This window comes from Ixodes scapularis, unplaced genomic scaffold (genome assembly GCF_016920785.2).
Source record: "Ixodes scapularis isolate PalLabHiFi unplaced genomic scaffold, ASM1692078v2 PGA_scaffold2__306_contigs__length_199485367, whole genome shotgun sequence".
NCBI lineage: Eukaryota > Metazoa > Arthropoda > Arachnida > Ixodida > Ixodidae > Ixodes > Ixodes scapularis.
Genome location: NW_024609857.1, coordinates 128,391,395 through 128,411,310, shown reverse-complemented (window position 1 = coordinate 128,411,310; position 19,916 = coordinate 128,391,395). Strand labels below are relative to the sequence as shown.

Here is a 19,916-nt window from a genome sequence, read left to right as displayed (position 1 = left end):
GCCGTAAGCAGGGGGGGGGTAGGGGGTTCTGACCCCCCTCGAAATTTTTTTCTGGGTACGGCCCTGGTCGGTGCACTGGCAGCCAGCCGATTTTAATCTCCACCTCTGCGCACGCGCAGGGGCGCCGGTCGGCTACCGGGTACCAAACCGGGACCGGTTCTCCGGTTTGCTGTAGCTCTCCATTATATGCCACCGATGCACATGATTCATAGGCGAAATAAGACAATAGACACTTTCAAAATGGCCGCCGTTGTCCCCGAAAACCCCCCCGAAATTTTTTTCTGGGTACGGCCCTGGTTCACAATATCCGTAAATGACAATTGCACATTTGTATTTTGAGCCTGGTGGCTGTATTTTTCGTCATAAATGGCCCACTCTGGCAAATGCTCGGAGAGCAGCCAGCGGAGAGCATGTACGTCACATTTGCCGCAATCGTGACACTGATTGTCTCAGGACCTTACGCCCGGACGCAGTGGACGCCTGCGAGCTATCCCAGCCAATCCCACTCTGTGAACGTAGCCCGTAATAAAAATTTCCGCACGTCGCTGTGTTCCCTCTCCGAAGTCGCGCGACATTCACACGGCCTTGGATAGGCCCTGATGGCTTGTAGCATCTGCTGAAAGCAGCCGAAGCACACCAGCGATCGAGTCACCGCAAGTAACCCCAAAGCTGCGTTTGTATGAATTTTGAGTGACGGGTTAATAGAGGGACAGTGACTTCTGGGACACACAAAAGAGAGTCTCGGGGAGAGGGGATGTTCCTCCTTCAGCTGCAATCTCCCATCGTGTCAAGAGGCGAGACAGTTATCATCACTACCTGTCAAGGTTCCTAGACCGGCATTACAAACGAGGCGTTAGCGACATCTACCAGGTGCTCTTTGCTAATTGCTTGATTTGTTTTAAAATTCCTTTTCGTGTCTTTTTCAACAAGAGATTGGTATGTCTGATGTGATGTAATGCTCCCTTGAACACGAATACACCAAGAAATAAGTGTCCAAATTTCGTCGTAGTATCCCTTTAATTAAGCCGCTCGTTCCCTGCCCCTGTCCCTCCCCCACCTCCAGCTTCCAAGCCAACACCCTGCTTCCAAGAAAGTGTTAGACACACCCTGAGCACTCGTCCGATAAATGGATAAGTGAGGCTGCATAATTTGTCCTTCTTAGTTTGTGTCCTTGTGGGGGTCATTTGGGAAGGAATGGCCGTGGAAGGGTTTAGTCTGACGGGGCCTGAATCAAGTCTGTTCGGTGTTTATCTCTGCATTTTAAAGCTGAGAACTTATGTCTGGTGGTGGGTTACTGAGCTACCCAGTGAGTGCAATGGTGACGGTTTAGCACTTATCGGCATAGAGCGAACGAGGAAGGGTCTGTCGTCTGGAGATATTTATAAAGGTCGCAGAAAATGAACTTTGCAGCAGTGTTCAAAACTTAACTCTTTTGTCCTTTTTTTTCTGTTTCTACATTTTTCTTTTGCCTGTTCTCTCTACCGATGGACCCGGTGGCACCTGGACGGTGGCTCACGGAGCTGTCGGCGTGGTCGTTTGGGACATCTACGACTCAAAAGTGTATCTTTAGTCGTGAGTTTGGCTATCATTATAGACTAAGATGATGGACATCCTGCCTCAGTTGTCACTAAAACACGGCACAACCTCCGCCCACGAAATTCCAGAAAAAAAATACTATTACAAAATAAAGTAAAGTGTCAGTAAACCATGGACGACACGGCTGCTCCAAGAAAATGGGGGGGGAAAAAAAAGCCGGCACCTGGGGCTTTTTTTCAGGGAGATCTCTTCTCTTCCCCTGCTTACACATTTTTGAAAAACCGGAGACGACGGACGACGAAAAAGGGGACAACACACAAAACGTCCCAAACGCAGCTACTAAACTTTATTAACACAGTCGTTTATGTACCATCTCTCCCACACGTCTACGGAACTGCGCACGCCACTGGGACTTTTAGCCAGGGTACATCTCGTCTTGACCTCATTTCAAAACACTGCATTCAGTTCGTACACAGCATCGCATACAAAGCCCCATTGTCACAACCCCCAATGTCGAACCCAACGCACCACACCTTCGCACAAGCACCAAGGCCTAACCCAGATCTCGTACAAAGGCCCCACACTAAAACTAATAAACCGATGCAGAAAAAAAAATATATATATATATACAGCAACACAAACTTTCGGGTTGCTTCGTGTAGTGTGATTGCATTTCAAAACCTCCAAACTCTCTTTGTACACAGCATTGCAAACAAAGCCCCATTGTCAAAACCCCCAACATCGGACGCAGCGCACAACACCTCCACAGATACTCCAAAGCCTAATCTCTTAGTTGTTTTCTTAGGGTCCTCCCATACTGCACTCACGTGTTGGCCATGCGGGGGAATGCGCTGCGCACTGTTTTTGTCCACCCAGCTAGCCGACTTTTTCGTTTGGCTTCTATTGAGCAGTGACTTTCCCAAAGAACACGAGGTTTTCTTCTAGCTTTCTTTTTCTTTCTTGCAGCTGCGCTTTTGGCGGTCTGAGCAACCACGAGGGTCGGGTAATTGCTTCCGTGGGGAGAGCCGAAGTGCGAGGCGGGGAGATGGTCTGCGCGAGAAGAAAGCCCTTCTTGAACGAGGGACTGCATGTAGTAAGTTGAGGGATTGAAGTATTCCAGCTCCCAAGGCAAGAAAAGGCCTTAGCAGGTGACGCAGGTTGTTCAAGGAGAAATCGCACTGCAGTATCTGTTGAGGCACCGCTATCACGATGGTCGTCGGAGACATCAAAGAATCGTGGTGTTCTCACCTGTATTTCTGTGTGGTTTTTGAAAGAGCATTTGGTTCTTGGCAAGCCAGCTTGCTATGCTCAGGCGGGCACCTTATACACTCGGACAGTCTTACCCCCTTTTTAAAGACAACCAAAAAACAGATAGGAAACATGCTGAAATAAAAAAGGGCATCGCCACTGAATGTTTACCACCTAGGATGACCACGTCCACCAATGGTAAACTTTCTTTTTTCGTTTTTTTTAATTTTCAAGAATGTTTTGGTAGAACTATTTACAAGAACGGAGCTGTGGCGAGAAATTTCACAGGAATGCGTTCACAATTAAAACACACCTTTGTAGAAAATGTGAATTTTCTACGTGCAGGCACCAGATTTTCTACTGCATTTTCCAGTTGCATCAATCTACGGCGTCAATGTAAAATTTTTACATCGACACCATAGATCAATGCGACTACCACTACTACTATTGGATCAGACTGCGTCAACATTTCATTGCTTCGTGACAGGAATTTTGAATGAATGTATGGACACATGTACCAGTGGCGTAGCCAGAAAATATTTTTGGTGGGCGTTTCAAAATGATGGTGCAATTACACAAAATACAAAAAAATAATAAAAACTATATATAATATATATATATATGTATATATATATATATATATAATAAAGTAAAATTACGACGGGTGTTCCCACACCTGAACGTCCCCCCTGCCTAAGCGCCTGACACATACGGTATAGGTAGTGATAATAACCCTTCTATATAAACAGTAAAATATTTGTAATGGTTTTTATTTTTTCACTCCCCCCTTTATTTCCACCGCTAGCCCCCCCTCCCCATAAAATACACTTCTGGGGTCTCTGACTGAAAACAATGCGGTAGAAAGAATTCCTGCAAATTTAAATTACAATTTATTTAACAACTTTTTATTGGGTAAACCCGGGCACAGTACAAGAACAGCTTCTTTATTGTCAGTTTATTTTGTGTTCTTATTTATAGGACGTTACGTAACTGACAAAGTCAACGGTAGAAAGAAAGCTCAATGTTCTGATTTGCTCGTGTTCAGCCTGATATAAATCCTTCTTGCTTGACGATTCCTTGATTTTAATACAAAACAAATGCACATAGAAAGTGTCAAATGATAGACAAACGGTAACTAAAAGTTTTTCTGGAATTATTTCTGCGGAGGTTTGATTTAAAGGGAAGCTACGGAGCTTCTTGAAAAAAATGAGTTAGAAGTGAATTCTAGTGTATTTTTACCTCGTGAACCCGAATACTAAAACCATTTGCCGTGGAAGTATTGTTAAACGCGAGAAAAACGCGAAAGATAGTCGCTGTCCGTGACGTCATCGACGGATCTTTTGGCTTGCCAAGGCTAGGGAGGCGGGGTTTCAGCCTTATTTTCAAATTGCTCTTATGACTCTCCGGCGCGTCGCATTGAAATATAATTGTGATATCTGTTATTCTAAAGGCCAAATGAATGCAATTCAAGCGTTTTTTCTCAAATGTAGAAGTGCCCCATCTTCCCTTTAAAGGGATACCTCAGCGAAATTTGAAATATGCCTGTCGTGTTCAGAAATAGGTTGAATATGATCCACAATATCCATAAATGACAATCACACGTTTGTATTTTGAGCCTGACGGCTCTATTTTTCGTTATAAATGGCCCACTCTGGCAAACAATCGGAGGGCAGCCAGCGGAGAGCACGTCACATCCGCCGCAACCGTGACGTAGTTTGTCTCGGGACCTTACGTCCGGACGCAGCGGACGCTGTGAGCTATCTCAGTCAATCCCGCTCTGTGGACGTAGCCCGTGATACGCTTTCTGCGCGTCGCTGGCAGGGGGGTAAAGGTGGGTGAGGAGCAGTGGCAAATCCCGTGCGCCGACATCCGGAGTCCCTAGTGAAAGATTGCGAAAGAGAGTGACACAACGCGAGAGAAAGAAACCAATGTTGCCAGCTGAAGGACGACAGTCGCAATGGTAATCGCGAAGACCGAAAACTCTCAGCAATATAAACAGTGATAATTTAACGTTGTAAACTAAATTCTGAGCTATTCTAGCGCTTATAAAACGCAATATACTCATTACGCTGCATTAACTTCTCTTCTGTCGAAATTTCGGAAATCTGGTGGTTGAGCGGTTTCGTATTCCCTACCAACGAAGCCGCTTATTTGGTTTAGCTTTGCCTTGACGCGAGGCCGTACACCTGCGTGTTATGCAAAAAGAAAGCTTCGAAAGGAATGCGAATATTTTTTCACCGGTAAGTATGTGGATTGTTGAACTTCACGAGACTGCTCTGATGATATAATTATGTTCGCGAAATCGAAGGCAGTTGGTAACCATGTGTGGGACCCCGAAGGTCTTTCTTTATGCTCCGCTGCTTGCGGCAGCCAGAATGCATGGGAAAATGGCGGACCTTTTCCTCCAGAGTTAGTATACATGATCTCTATGGTCGCTGTGCCCCTTCTTCAAGGCCACGTGACATTCACACTGCCTTGCGTAGGCCCCGATGGCTCGTAGCATTCGCTGAAAGCAGCCGAAGCACAAAAGCAATCGGGCCACTGCAAGTAACCCCAAAGCTGCCTTTGTATGAATTTTGAGTGACGGGTTAATCTTCTACAACTTGTCGAGGGACAATAGCGACCTCTGGCCGCAGGCGAGACAGTTATCGTCACTATCCGTCAAGGTTCTTAGACAGGCATAACAAACGAGGCATTAGCGAGAACCACCGGGTGCTCTTTGCTAATCGTTTAATATGGTTTAAAATTCCTTTTTGTGTCTTTTTTAAGAAGAGATTGGTGTGTCTGATTTGATAATGCTCCCTTGAACATGAATTGACCAAGAAATAAGCGTCGAAATTTCGTTGTAGTATCCATTTAAATCATCATAGTAAAACTGGCTCGATTTAAATAATCTTATTTTTATTCTCCACCCTGCTTTACACACACTTGACGGTGTTATTAATTAATGTGATTGTTCCAAGTGAAGAAAGTTCCAAGTGAAGAAAGTGAGTTTTTTTACCGGCAGCTGTCAGATGATTTCAGACAGTCAATGGGAGGCGACCGCCGGCAGAATTTCGAGAGATTCCTCCAGTTTGACGGAAAGTACATTTGTTCTGACTGATCGAAAACAAACTAAAGCCCAAAAAGAAGCCTTTGAGATAAATAAATAAAACGCTCTATTCGAGCCTTCGCTCCCCGTCCTGCGACAAGACTGCCTCGAGAGTCGCCTTGACGTGGTCCCTGATCATCGTCGCCGAGACAGCATCGGCGTACTCGAGCATCTTGCGCAGTACGAAGACCGCCCGCCGCCGGCACCAGCGACGCTTCAGTGGCAGGTATACGTTCCGATAGGCCTCCGCCTGCACTCCCCTGAACAGAGCCTCTTCGTTGAGGTTGTCGAGGGCGCGCAACGGCTCCAGCACCAGCGTGAAACCCGCTCTTGTCCATAAAGGCTTGCCGGCGAAGAAAAGCCGGCGCCCCAGCTCCGCTAGACCGTCTTCCTCGCATTCGGTCGTGCCTCGAAGGACCGTCCTCTCAGGAAGCACAGCATCCATCACAGCAAAAAGGTCTTCGGATTGCGACCAGCAATCGTCCGCGATCGCCGAAGGCAAGTAGCAACGGACCACACTGGTGTCGTCGTCGAGGTATACAGACCAGCCCATTGGGTCGCCCTCGAAGGCCCTCGCGTGCAGAGAGGCCACGCCGGCGATCCGGTCCACCGGTAAACCGCAATAGAACGGGGTGTCCGGCGGGAGCCCCGACAATGCATCACTCCGGCGAACGCCCGCCGTGGCTGTCCGAGACAGTTCCCGAAGGTCGGCCAAGTTGAGGAGCCACAGATGGCTGCCCGAATTGAAGAAGATGCCGGGGAGTGGGGGCTGTTCGGTGTGCTCCGGCGGAGCGTCGACGTACGGGCGCTGCACCTCGTGGGCTTCGTCGCACGAGTACGGGTACAAGCGTTCGGAGGAACTGTCCACCCCCGAGACGGGAGTGACGGGGACTCCGTGCCACAGGTCGTCTTCAGTGCCGCGGTCGTACGTTGCCTCTTCTGCGGCCACCGAGAACTCGAAGAACTGCTCGTTCATCATGTCGGATGTATTCAACCTGTGAAACGGGCGGCAAGAAGCGTCGGAACTGGGGGAAATTTGTAAATTTATATTGAGCGCCTTTTCGCGCGAGAGCATGGTCGCTTGGTACCATAGGTAAACAAAATGTAAAATACATTCATGACGTTTGCATTTATAGCGATGATGATAGCTGCAAAATCTTCAAAGACTGGCCAGTATGTATGATCTCTGTGAGACTGGCGCCCCTCTGAAAAACAATTAATTAATATACCGTACCTTTTTATACTAAACGTGCTAAAAAAATGTCTACTCTATTAAAAACATTAAATACCAAATAAATTGTTTTGCTTTCTTTTTTTTTATAACTCCAAAGTTTGGATTTTGAAATCGGATTCAATTTGTTTCGTCTAGGGATGTCGCGAACCACCCCAAGTTCGATTTAGAAAAATTTCGATATTTTCGTACCAACCGAGGTTCGAATTCGAAAAATTCGCAACTTTCGATCATAGTGGAGTTTCGAATTCAAAAATTTAGAAGCTTTCACGGTTTCTAAAATTTCGGATTAGAATATTTCGAATATTTTTTTTTACTTCAGGTTCGATACATTCGAAGATTTCGAAATTCTTTGGAAATAAAATCGAAAACTTCGAACGCTTCGAATTTTTATAGACACGAAGTTCGTACAATTCGAAGATTTCGAGTTTTCTTTCTGCATGAAGTTCGAAAAGGTCGAAGGATTCGATTCTCTTTTAACGCTAAATTCGAAAAAAAAAAAAAAAAAAAAAAAAACTTGGTAGATTTTTAGTTTCTTTCTAGTCCAAGTTTTTGAAGTTCGAAGTCCAGTTTTCAAGTTCCTCCACAGTTTGTTTCAAATAACGTATTCACGACTCACTGGTTTTCACAAAATCAAGTTTAGAAAAGTTAGGGTGTGATATCTAGATTCTGCGAAGTTGGTCAGGCAATTAAATGAGACGACGAGTGTCCCGGATGTGCCGGAATATTTGCCAGTGCAGAGTGACGTGTGACCATGGATCAGTAATGGACCTTTTCCACATGCCGACGGCACCAGACGGTGGCTGCACGAACTAAAAATCGATACCAATCGATAATGGGAGCTACGCTACCAGTTTCTTCGCTCTCTGAGCAGCGGCGCGAACCGATATTTGAAATCTGAGGGCTTCACGGGATGGTACTGTACCTAAAAACGATATTGAATCAGACGGATGGGGCCCGAATATTTGTGTTTCTTTGAATTAAGAGCGAATCCTCGTCCGGAAGCCGCCGGTGCGAGCGAGTCCTTCTGAGAGCAGGCGTAGCGGAACTGACGTGCGCATCCTCGGCGCCCCCAGCGCCCCTGGTGCCTCCGCGCATTCTCCTCGTTCGTTGGCCTTGATTCTTCGCTCGGCGGCTGTTCTCAAAGCGGCTGGTACTAACAATAACAAACGCCACCCGGCTTAGCGCCTGGCTTGGCTTGGCTCCGTCTGTCTTTTGAGGCCAATGAGAATGCGCACGTCACGAGGCGAGCTTTCCACGACGCTCACCAGGGGTCGCGTAAAATTGTATTTTTCGTGTTTATTAAATTTTATACGCCTTCTCACTCAAAAAAACGTCATTTAGAAGTAAAGGACATGCTATGTATGCCATTGCGGCCAAGAATTTCCAACCAAAATTTCGGTTCAGCATCCCTTTAAAAAGGGGCATCCCTGGCGTCTACCCAAACGTCGTGTTTTCCTTTCCGTCGACGTTCTTTTTTTGTGTAACACAATTATATATATGCTGCAGTTACGTGTTCTACTCGCTTCCGAATTTCCTCGATTTTTCGTTCCGACTTCCGCCGCTTGGCATCGGGCGCTCGCGCGTGCGCAGAACGCTTCTCGGAAAAAGTCCATTGTGACCGCCAGCCCGGGGGGAGGGGGGGGGGGGGGGGGGGGGTCTTTAACCTGCATCACGCAGTAGTGATCACACGAACACACTGTTTTACGAGACTCGTCCAGTTCGAAACGGCCAGGGACGAGCAGGAGGTTGAGGCTCAGAAAAACCTTGAAGCGACCTCGCAAACTACCTCGCCACCCCTTGCACGCTGGTAGTAATTCGATCGAACGCCGCCCGAGTGACGCTGGCATATAGTAAGTTAAGTTTGTAATTATCCTGGAGGTTTATTTTCTGGGACGGAGGAATCGCTTCGCAAAAAGCCGACACAACTCGAGGTCGAGGAGCGTTCTACCATACAAGTGCCGTCGGAAGAGGAAAAACGGGGGGTAAGAGGGGTAGCGGGGGGAGGGAGGGGGGGGGGGGGGGGGCTTCAGTTCTTTTCCCCCTTCCAGATATTTCGGACTGTTAAAGAAAACAATACGGGGAAAGAGGGTGTGGTCGAGCATATTTTAATCTGAAATTATTTATGCATATGTATAGCTACTGTCGCTCTTCACTGCATAAAAGATTGCGTAGATGGACATTGTTAGAAACTCGTCAGAAGGCACTACTCGTCACATGCTTAGTGGTTCGGAAGTTCAAATGCTATGTCTTTTCGACCTAATGTACCTGTGCCAATAGTAAAAAAAAAAAAAGAAAAAGAAGAAGAATAAATGCGGGGATAAAAAGCTGGAGAATAAAAAACTATCAAGAATTCGCCGGAAGTGTTGTATTCTTGCATATTCAGAGGTTCAGAACTTCGAAACAAGTTTCTTTTACCAAAATGTGTACAGGCTAAAAGAAACACGTCCCAGAAACGTGAAGCGAAAAAAAAAAAAAGTTTTCTTTTAATGACGTGCTGAACTTGAACACTATTAGAAATCTTCTCCCATGAGTTAATTTATTCCTTAGCGTGAAAAAACAATAAATACATTATTTTGTATTCTGCAGATGGCAATGATATGTACTGTCTGTGGTGTTAATTTAAATGCGGTACCTCAAACAACTTAGACGAAAATATCAAGTTTAGGGCATAATTGCATGTAGATACAGGTTTGGACATTTCTTCGAAACTCACGTTGAATAACAATAATCACATCTTAAGACGGAACTTACCTAGGCTATACATAGATCATTCTTAAAAGAGTATAACATCTTTACCACAAATAGCTTCGGCTACAGCGCGCTTCAAATCTGGCACAAACGATAATCGTCAAAAACCCGTCGTCCTTCCTCGCCCCTTTGGGAATTTATTTCTTTAAAACTAAGCATGCCAGAACATTGAAACGAACGGCATTGTCTTTCGTAAGGAACGCAGCACCGCGTGTAAATAAATGTTCGAGAAAAAAAATTACGAATGTACCTCACTACTTGAATTCAAAGTTCGAAGTTCAACGAACGTCGAACTTTTACCCTAAAGTGCGAAGTTCGTCGATTTCTAACTTTTCAGGATTCGAAAGTTCGAAACTTTTCGAATTCTCTTGATAAATAAGTTTGAAATTCATCGAATTTTTCGGTCAGTCAAGTTCGGAAGTTCGACAAGCATCGAACTTTGCAGCGCAGTAAGTTCGAAAGTTTGAAAAAGATAGAACTTTTTAGCGTAATAAGTTCGAAGATTCGAAATGCGTCGAACTTCTTAGCTTAACAAGTTCGAAAATTCGACTTCCGTCGAATTTTCTGATGTAGACAATTCGAAAAATCGAAATCTTTCGAACCGCTTGATTTGATCATCGAACTTCGATTTGAAAAAAGTTCGCGGCATCCCTAGTTTCGTTTAGACCGGCTGCTTGACTTGTTTGCTGCGATGTTGGGATGTGGTTCGATTTTACCCGCGAAAAGCGATAAAGGTTGTCTTCTGGTTAGAAGCAATTTTACATTTTCTACAAAATTAGCGAGCTACGCGTGCCATCTCGTGCTGGTGCTAGCAGTGTCAAGCCAGCCAGCCATGTACTTCTGGATTCGGCAACCTCTCCCACAGGTAAAGTGCATGAGGGGTCCATATTACATGAGCAAATCACGTTTTAGCGAACAGCGGTTCATTTGAGCGAATCGACGTTTTAGCGAATATAACGGGCGCGCGTTAACTACGTGTCAAAAATACGTCCAACACTTCCTAGGCGTGGTTACGTACTTTGGAAAGTTTTTGCCCTTCTTGTCCGAGAAAACCCGTCGCTTACGTGACTTGACAAAGAACGTGTTTTCGATTGGAGCAGCATCCATGACAATGAATGGAAAAATCTGCAACACTTGCTAACTAGTGCTTTGATACTGACCATTTTTCAATCCAAGAAAAAAGTAAAAAAATTCAACGGCTGCATCAGGTTTTGCTCTAGGGGTGGCACTCTTCCTGCTTTACGAAAAAGATTGGCGACCTGTCGCTTATGCCTCGTGCACGAGTACTTTCCAAATACAAAACTAGATATGCACAAAAAAAAAAAAAAAAAAGAAAAAAAAAAGCCCTGGGAATAACATTTGGCTGTGTCCGTTTCCGGGAGCTTGTCTATGGTCATACAGCACAACTGTCGAAACTAATACTGGATGACCCATTTCTAGTCCCCAGTTCGGAGTCAGTGATTGAATATCTGAAGAACAACATACCAAACATTCTTTACGGTCTGTCCTTCGATGTACAAGACTCATTTTACTCAATCCCACACGAGGAGATGTTCACTGCATTGAGAGAACCCGTATCAGGTAGCTGGGTCATCAATGTGACAGCGGGACATACTGCTTTTAACTAAAATCCAGTAAATGTGGACATGATTTTAATCCTGAATTGGGTAGGAAAAGGGAAACGTAAAAAGGGACAGAAAAAGAACAGGCAACGTCTCTTGAGATGTTGCCTGTTCTTCCTTTTCATACCCCAGTCTCAAGTTTAATAATTGAAAACGAGCGTGTTCGTAAAAAGATACGTATACATGAAAGGATAAAACATCAAGGACGGGGACGGATACAGGTCTTCTTGTAAGAAGTCCTGTTTCCGTCCCTGTCCTCGATGTTATTTTTATCTTTTCATGTATTTGTATATCAAGTTTACCATCATGCTCAACTTACACCACCTCGCCTGCACTGCAAGGGTGTGTGACGGAACCAAATCATGCCGTACCCGGTTCTCAATTAAAGAATAACTGGATAAAGCTTTCCGTTGTTCAGGCGTGCGCTATACACAATTGCATCTTGCCATGTTACAAAAAAAAAAAAAAAATTAATCACTGGCAGAACACTTAAAGCGTGCGAAACTAATATAAGCCTTACGGAGACAGAACCCTAATAGAATGCCTTGGCAACCAACCGTGAACTCCCCTGTTTGCTGCGCCCGCTTTGTCGAAGGTTCGTAAACGTGCCAAATTCAAAGAAAGATTGTTTCTAACATACTGATTATATGATTATAATCGTATAATCAGCCGTCATGATTATAAACTTTTTATTGCATTGAAAAGATCTTTTTGCCAAAAAGAAAATATATTCATATCTAATTCCAACCTTAGGATGAGGGAGGTTACTTATGAAACTAGGTCTGTAGACGCATGGTTAGTGCCGCACTCCAGAACGAACTACGGAAATCAGACATTGAAATATATAGTACCTCGTTTTTTAAATCGCCTGAGTGAGTTGAATGTAAAAGTTTTGAATGAAACCATAAAAAATGTACGTTCCATGTTTGTGAGAGAGTGCCCCTGGAATTTGTAAACTTGGCTAAATCGATTACTTTTCCCCCGGGCCCCCTCCCCCATTTAATGTTGTTTATTTTTGTGCTATAAATGTGATGGTGAAAAACACATCATTTGTATGTACATGCTGTCCTCTTTCGCTGCTGTGGGGAGGCAGAGGCTCGTCAAGCAACAACTGAGTTGCTTTTTTCTCTGTCTCCCCTCTCCAAACGGAGAGAAATAAAGAGTTTGAGTTTGAGTTTGAGTTTGATATCAAGACCGCCCGGATTTCTCACCATCACAGTTTGTTTACACATTCCCGAATACGGCGATGTCCCGTGCGCTCGCGCGGTACACAGGACGGCGAGGTGACGGACGAAATAAGCTTGAATAACTTAAACGATCAAGGAGAGCAAAATCAACTGGTTGTAGTGGCCGGGCCTCATGAACGGAGCTCACAAGCTCCGCACAAGGTGGATGGTTGGGTCGGTATCAAAACTGGTCACCATTAATATCCTTACAAAACACTTTGCGGCTCTGCCTTGATAGGCGACCCCTTTTACGGTTGCTTGAAAGACGCGACACCGAAATGACGATTCAATAACTCATTGTCGACGGAAGCAACCGATCCGGTGTCGGCGGTCCATCCATCCTTGAAGGTATAAAAACGAACGAGGTCCTCTCTGTCCTAGACAGTGGCTTTTGTTAATCCTCCGGGTCGTCCTCAGTTGTTTCGAAGAAATTATGCACGCGAATCGACGACAAAAAGACACGTTCAGAATGTTGAAAGAAGGAACAACGCCAGCAGAGAACACACATAAACACATGGACTGGGAGACACGCCAGGCATGGCGCAAACGACGGAGAGCCGGTCCCGGAGCCCCCAAAGGTGTTTCGTGCAATTCCCGCGAGGGTGCGCCACGATCGTGGCCAAACTAGAGTCCCTCGGTATGCTCCCCCGAAGGGGGGCAGAGTTGCGCATTTGTTTTCCCCGCGCCGCCACGCCGCTATTCGCCGAGATCCATCACGTGAGGAGCAAAGCATCAGCCGCCGTGGAAGAAAGCCACCTTTGCGGTCGCTGTCGCTCCGACGACGTTGCTCGCGCCCCGACGTTGCTCGCGCCCCTCTTTCTCTCTCCTCTTCTCCTGTTTTCCATGCGCGGCGGCGCGCCCGGCGCCGCTATTCGCCAAATTTAGTCACGTGAGGAGCAAAGCATCCAGGGTGTGCAGGAAAGCCGGCGCTACGGCCACCCGCCGAGGCTGAATGCGCAACTCTGCTACCGTAGGTAGCTATATACAGGAACTCTATAGGCCAAACTATAGGGAAGCTCTAGTGAAGGTGGGTGCAACTCAAAACCTGGAGAGCGTTTGCAATTTCATGGCAGCGTTTGAGAGTGAGGATTCGGGAAAGGATATGTACCAATGCGCCTTTCCTCCTCTCGCCTCCCATTGCAAGCAACGAACGCCTTGGCGCAGCCTCTCTCGTTTCCTTCTCGCTCCGAGAATTGCAAACGTCGAGAGGAGAAAGCAGGGTTGCCAGACAAGCAGCAACGTCCAAGATGGCGGAATTTACCATTTTTCGCATTAAAAAATATTTAACCTATCACAGCAAAACTGATGGCTATGGAAAAGTAATCATTTATACCTTGTGTAAATTATTCAAGCAACTTAATGGGCTCTTATGACCCGAGTTAGAAAATAAAACGACCCTTTGCCCCATAGACTCCCAGAAAAATTTAGCAATTAAATGGCGTCGATGTCCCGTGATCTCCGATCTAGCAGTTGCACCCACCCTCACTTGAGCCTCCCTACCAAACTATGAAAAAGGTCCATTATTAATTACTGTCGAAACTGATCAATGCCCTTGGTTGGCAATAGTGCAGAAAAATGTTGTAGACATGCCTCCACGGCTTCAGAGATTTGTTCTGCGGCTCATGCAATTTGTTTACAATCTAGAGTTCATTCCCAGAAAACAGCTACTGCTGACACACTGTCAAAATGTGTAACCATGCACCCACGGGAGGCAGTCACTTAATCGAGTGATGTTTTAGTGAATGAAGCCCCGCCCCCTACGTTTGATCGGGGTCCATATCACATGAGCGAATGATGTTTTAGCGAACAGCAACATTTGAGTGAATCGACGTTTTAGTAACTAATGCCCCCCCCCCCCCCCCCCCCCCGCGCTGTGCTTACGCCGCTTTTCAGAGACAGACTGCGGCGGCTCATTACAAAAATGTTTAACCACTTGATCCCCCTGTAAACGCCGCCTTGCGACGGCCGGCTTTTCACTAAAGTTTTATTCGGTGAAACGAGGGCGTTCGCTAAAACTTCATTCGATTAAGTGAGTGCCTCCCGTCTGATCGAATGACACTTTAGCGAGTGGTGGTGCTTCTTCAGGATTTCTCTGGCGACAGGTAACCATGTTGTAGTGATTGCTAGTGACCTGGGTGACCTTTTTGATCCGTAGCTCAGCTATGAGTATTTTGGGGGTTCCGCGCTCTGGTGGCTCGTAATAAATTGCTATATTCTTTTACTAATACCGAGATGGGCATTTCCGTGTCGTTGTTTTCCGCCGCGGTAAAAAAGGAAAAGCCAGACAAGCATTTCCGGCTTTGGTAAAAAAAATAAAAAATAAGCGAAACAAGCATATTTGCTAAAACATTGTTCGCTAAAACGTCCTTAGCTGAAATGACCAATATTCGCTAAAGTGTCATTTGCTAAAATTTCATTCGCTCATGTGATGTGGACCCACGAATACCCACTGATGCAGGTACAAGCGAATATGCCAAAGACATGGCCATTCTTGTTAATGGCGTATGAGTGAGTATTGTAAGTGATACAATGATGCCAAGGTTAGCTTCGGCGACTTTGCAAGACGAGGAGTCTTGCAAAGATTCCTCGAGGAAATAGTGTGGTTGGGACACGCGTGGCAAAAAAATTAATTTTACGGGAAAAATAATTTTGAGAGCAATATTGACCTTACTGATGTCCCAAAGACAATACTTTCACTCGTCGCAACAGATTATTTGACATATTGGACAAAACCCCGAGACTGGGGGGAAGAAGGACAACACAACACAAAGAGACTTTGTGTTGTGTTGTCCTTCCTCCCCCCCCCAGTCTCGGGGTTTTTCTCCAATATGTTAAACCTTCACCATCTTGTTTGCGCCTTAACTTTTTGTAGATTATTTGAGTCCATTTGCCTTTCGTTTGATTTGTCTAACTCACTCACTGGCTTTCAGTGCCTAATCGACATCATTCTTGGTGACACGATGTGCTGGTTCGCGATGTCCTACATGGATGACGCCCTATTTTTCCCAGTCTTTGGAGGAGCACCACGAGTGCCTGCAAACTGCCGGTCTGACAGTTAATCCTGAAAATGTGCAGCTTTCACCGCAAATTAACCTACTCAATTTCGTCCTGTACAACGGTGTTCTCGGGCACAATAACGGCAAGGTGAATGTACTTTTTATTTATTTATTTATTTATAAATACTACATACTCCAATTCAGAGACGTGGTAGGAGTGAAAAACCACTTCAAATATACAGAAAACAACAGTCCAACAGCCGACAGTGTCTAAAAATGAACAATGGGTTCTCATGGAAATACACCTCGAAGCATAAATACAAAGGTCAACCACGCCAATTCATATAATAGAACAAAAAGGTTTACAAGAAAGAAACAAAAGAATATGCCCTACATATCACAGTCACAGCTCACAAAAATAATACACACTGAGTAAAAGAAAAAAATACAGGCAGTTGTAAGCGATTAACAAATTCTGGCAAGCTGCAAGAATGAACAATTTCCTCGGGTAACTTGTTCCACTCATTGACTGTTCGCGGAAAAAATGAGTAATTAAAAGCATATATTCTGCATCTAAACTCGGTGAAGGCTCTGCTAGTTCGATTTCTGGAAAGATATCTTGGGACCCCAAGTGGTGTTATGTACAAAGATTTATTCAGGTTTACATGACCGGAACTTAGACTGAACATAAACTTCAATCTGTCCACCTTATGTCTATGCTGCAATGTAGGCAAGCCTGCCTGCTCATAAAGGGCGGAGACTGAGTCAGGACGACCATTTTTGTTCAAAATAAAACGGAGTGCTCTTTTTTGTACATTTTCAAGTAAGGAAATATTCTGTGCAGTGTAGGGATCCCATAAGACCGCAGCATATTCGAGAGTAGAACGAATAAATGTCTTCTGAGCGTTCAGTTTAATATCCACGCTAACTTGTTTGAAATTTCGACGCAAGTACCATCGTTTCGACAGTGCCTTACGTAAATCGTAAATCGTTACTAATTGGCCCCCAACATACCATCAGATATATGTCATGTGTAGAGGTACGCACTGAGAATCGTACATTGACGCCTGCTTCCCTTCCTCAAAGCAAACTAAAAAAAAAAAGCGATGAACATTTAATTTGGAAACTTTGTTTGAACAGAAATAGCATACACAATAGCAGTGGTTCTCAACCATTGATGTTTCGCGGACCCCTTGTAGAAAGGCGGAGATGATGGAGGACCCCGCTCGGGGTGAGGAGAATAGAAAGGTATAGGTTATCATGATAATTATTTTATAAATGGATGTAACTAATTGCTAGTGTGAAGTAGACTTATCTCATTGACATACACACGAGAGTATACTCTCCCGAAAATTGGAACGTTTCTTCTCAACGTGAAGAAAGACAGCTAATATTGCCTTGCCTGAGTGATGAGACAGGGCTTTGGGACCCCTAGGATGCCTTCGCAGGCCCCCTTTTGTGAACCACTGCATTATAGAAGTGGTGGCGTTGTCCCAAGTCGAGAAACCTTAAGCAACGTGACATTTCGGAATATGAGTTGGCTGCGATATACAGTTGGTCTGTTTTATTGTCAGCTAGTAGCTTTTCACGACGACCTCGACGCACTACTAAAATTCTTAGCAGAGAGAGTAGGTATGCCTGTAGCGTGGCACGCACACACACACACACAAATTATATCAATGTATTTATTAATATTACCGTAAAAACGATTTTGGTAGAGAAAGAGTCAAGTGCGACGGGTCAAAGCGAGATATTTTCGAGAATGGCTGTTTTGAAAAGGGCCAGGTGAAAAGGGCGAAACGAGAACGGGTCCAAATGAGGAGGGTTGGAATGCGAAAGACGAAACGGGAAAGGACCAAATGCGACAGGTCCAAGAGAGAAGATCTTTTTAAGAATGGTTGTTTTGAGAAGGGCCAATTGAGAAGGTCGAAACGAGAACGGGCTCAAATGATAACCACCCACGGAGATGTTGCCTTATTACGGCTGCCGGTCCGTACCTCAACAATAATTTTGTTATTCAAACAGATGCCAGCAACTCTAGCCTTGGCACAATTCTGCTTTAGGAACACGGCGGTGTTGTATGGCTGGTTGCCATTGCCAGCTGCATGCTGACAGCAGCCGAATGCAATTACTCCGTCACAGAAACGGAGTCTGTTGTCGTCATCTCCCTCAAGAAATTTAACATATGTATCTTGGTGGTGCAATGTTTCAGATTCAGAAAGGATCTTTAAGTGCTTTTCGTACCGAAGAATTTACAGAACCCAGCTTTTATGTCACGCACGATGGGCTCCGACAATGCAGGCATTTGGCATATGACTGCATATGGTTGCGCATAACTATAAGCAAGGAGCAACGAACGTGGCAGATGCGCTGCCATGTCCTGTGCTGTTTTACAGATCTCTATCACTTAGGACAAACCAGCATTGATGGGACTAAAAGGATTTCTTGGTGAGTCTCCAGGGTAAATGGTGTATGCTCCTCATAAAATTATTTCTAACGGAACTTCAGTTAGAAATAATTGTTGAAAAAAAAAACACTTCTAGATCAGTGGTTTTCAGATGGGGTTCTGCAGACCCTTTGGGGTCCCTGAAGGCCCTCTTGGGGTCCCTGACGCACTAAACCATCACTCGAGCAGAGCACTAAAACTTTTTTGTTTATCAATGCTGGCTGCCCCACAAAGGTAAATAGACGATACCGTGTACACTGAGTGAGTAGGGTTGATTATTTTCTGCTTCAGGGCTGCAGAGTTGGTTTTCATGCATTTAGTTTCCTTCATTTACTCTTCTGTAACTGCAATCATTCAATACCGCCCACTACCAGATGGAGTCCCCCATCACTTCGGGTGATCCAGAAGGAATGCTCGAAACGTCTGCGGTTGAGAACCACTGCTCTAGATAAACTCGCGAAATTATTAGACCATAAAGTGTTTTCAAGACTCATGCAAGCACTCCTTTGCCTGATCACGCCCTAGTGACCTAGTCGCGATAGAAGTATCATCTTCTTACCGCGAGTCAGTCTGCATTCACTTAACTAAATGTGCTTGGTGTGTAATCTTAACGATGGAAGTAACCCCTTTAGCAATAATGTGTATTTACGCCCTTTCGGTGTCCAGCGAACAAGGTAGGCTAAAGCTTGACTGGTCGCGGTGTGCCTCCGACTTGGAGTCTGGTCGTGGGAGCAGGAGGAAGAGGCACCGTCCACCCCATCTCGACAAGTTCGCTTTTGGTCATGATGACCTGGATCCACCCACGCCCCTTACGAGCCCCAGCATGTTTATACACCAACGCAGTTTGCAAACAAGCTCGCATTTGCCCTTACCATGTATGCGCACCATGCGTGTGCAGAAACCAGTCGCGAGATATGAAGCATCTGCACGTGCGCAGTGCTGACAACAGTGCCACCGCAGTGGTGGGACGTCAGAGAGTTGAGTTAGTGTATAGGTTTGCCAAAGTTTTGTTTCTAAGAACTACGTCGGATGATGCTGGACCTGAGCAGTCACCATCCGTAAGAAATAAACCACGGCTCCTGGAAAGTCTCACTCAATCTCGGGTGAGGTTGACCGGGACTCCGGGTTGCTGTCAACCCGAAGGAATGACATCGACGACAGAGGAATTCTCTTAATCGTTATGGAACTGCTGGTGTGCAATTTTCTTTAAAGGTTGAAGTTTAAAATGTTTTGTTGAGTGTTGGCACCAGGAATGCCCAATCCGCCGATTTAATTTTTAGCTAAGAATTTGTACACTCATTTCCAAGATTCTCATTGGAAAAAGGCAGCTTCGGTAAATTTTAATAGCAAGCTGCATCCTTAGTGAGTTAGTAAGTTATATGCACATGCTAATATAGTATATATATATAACGTTAACATGTTTGGTACATTCCAGAAATTTTGTTGTTCACTAAATAGCTCTTGATGCGGTGCATTAGGAGTGTTAAAGGAGTCATGACAAAAAAAAAAAAACACATTTGAGTGGCTTTAGTATTTGATAAATTTTTTATGACTCCTATAGGCACACAGGTTTTGCCATTTATTAGTGCAACAGCAAATTAAACGATCAGTTCTGAAAACTCCTCTCTCCTTGTTTTGATGTGAAAGAGGCTGCATTTACAGAAGGCATTTGCCAAGTACAGTGCGTGGTGATTGCTCGAATGTGATTCCAACCTGGTGCATCTGATTGCAGCAATTTGTATTTTTATGTTCACAGGTTATGCCCAGTG

At 45.0% G+C, this 19,916-nt stretch overlaps 1 protein-coding gene across 1 annotated transcript; it reads right to left on the bottom strand.

The window, feature by feature from the left end:
* Positions 1–5,541: 5,541 nt before the first annotated feature.
* LOC8040640 lies at positions 5,542–6,991 on the bottom strand. Its single transcript, XM_002400935.5, has one exon. It carries the CDS (start codon positions 6,948–6,950, stop codon positions 5,943–5,945), a length of 1,008 nt encoding a protein of 335 aa, XP_002400979.3. The 5' UTR covers positions 6,951–6,991; the 3' UTR covers positions 5,542–5,942.
* Between the last annotated feature and the right edge of the window lie 12,925 nt (positions 6,992–19,916).

What these genes read in the sequence shown, in the direction of transcription:
- LOC8040640 (XM_002400935.5), bottom strand. Translation starts at nt 6,950, where the DNA reads ATGCTCTCGCGCGAAAAGGCGCTCAATATAAATTTACAAATTTCCCCC.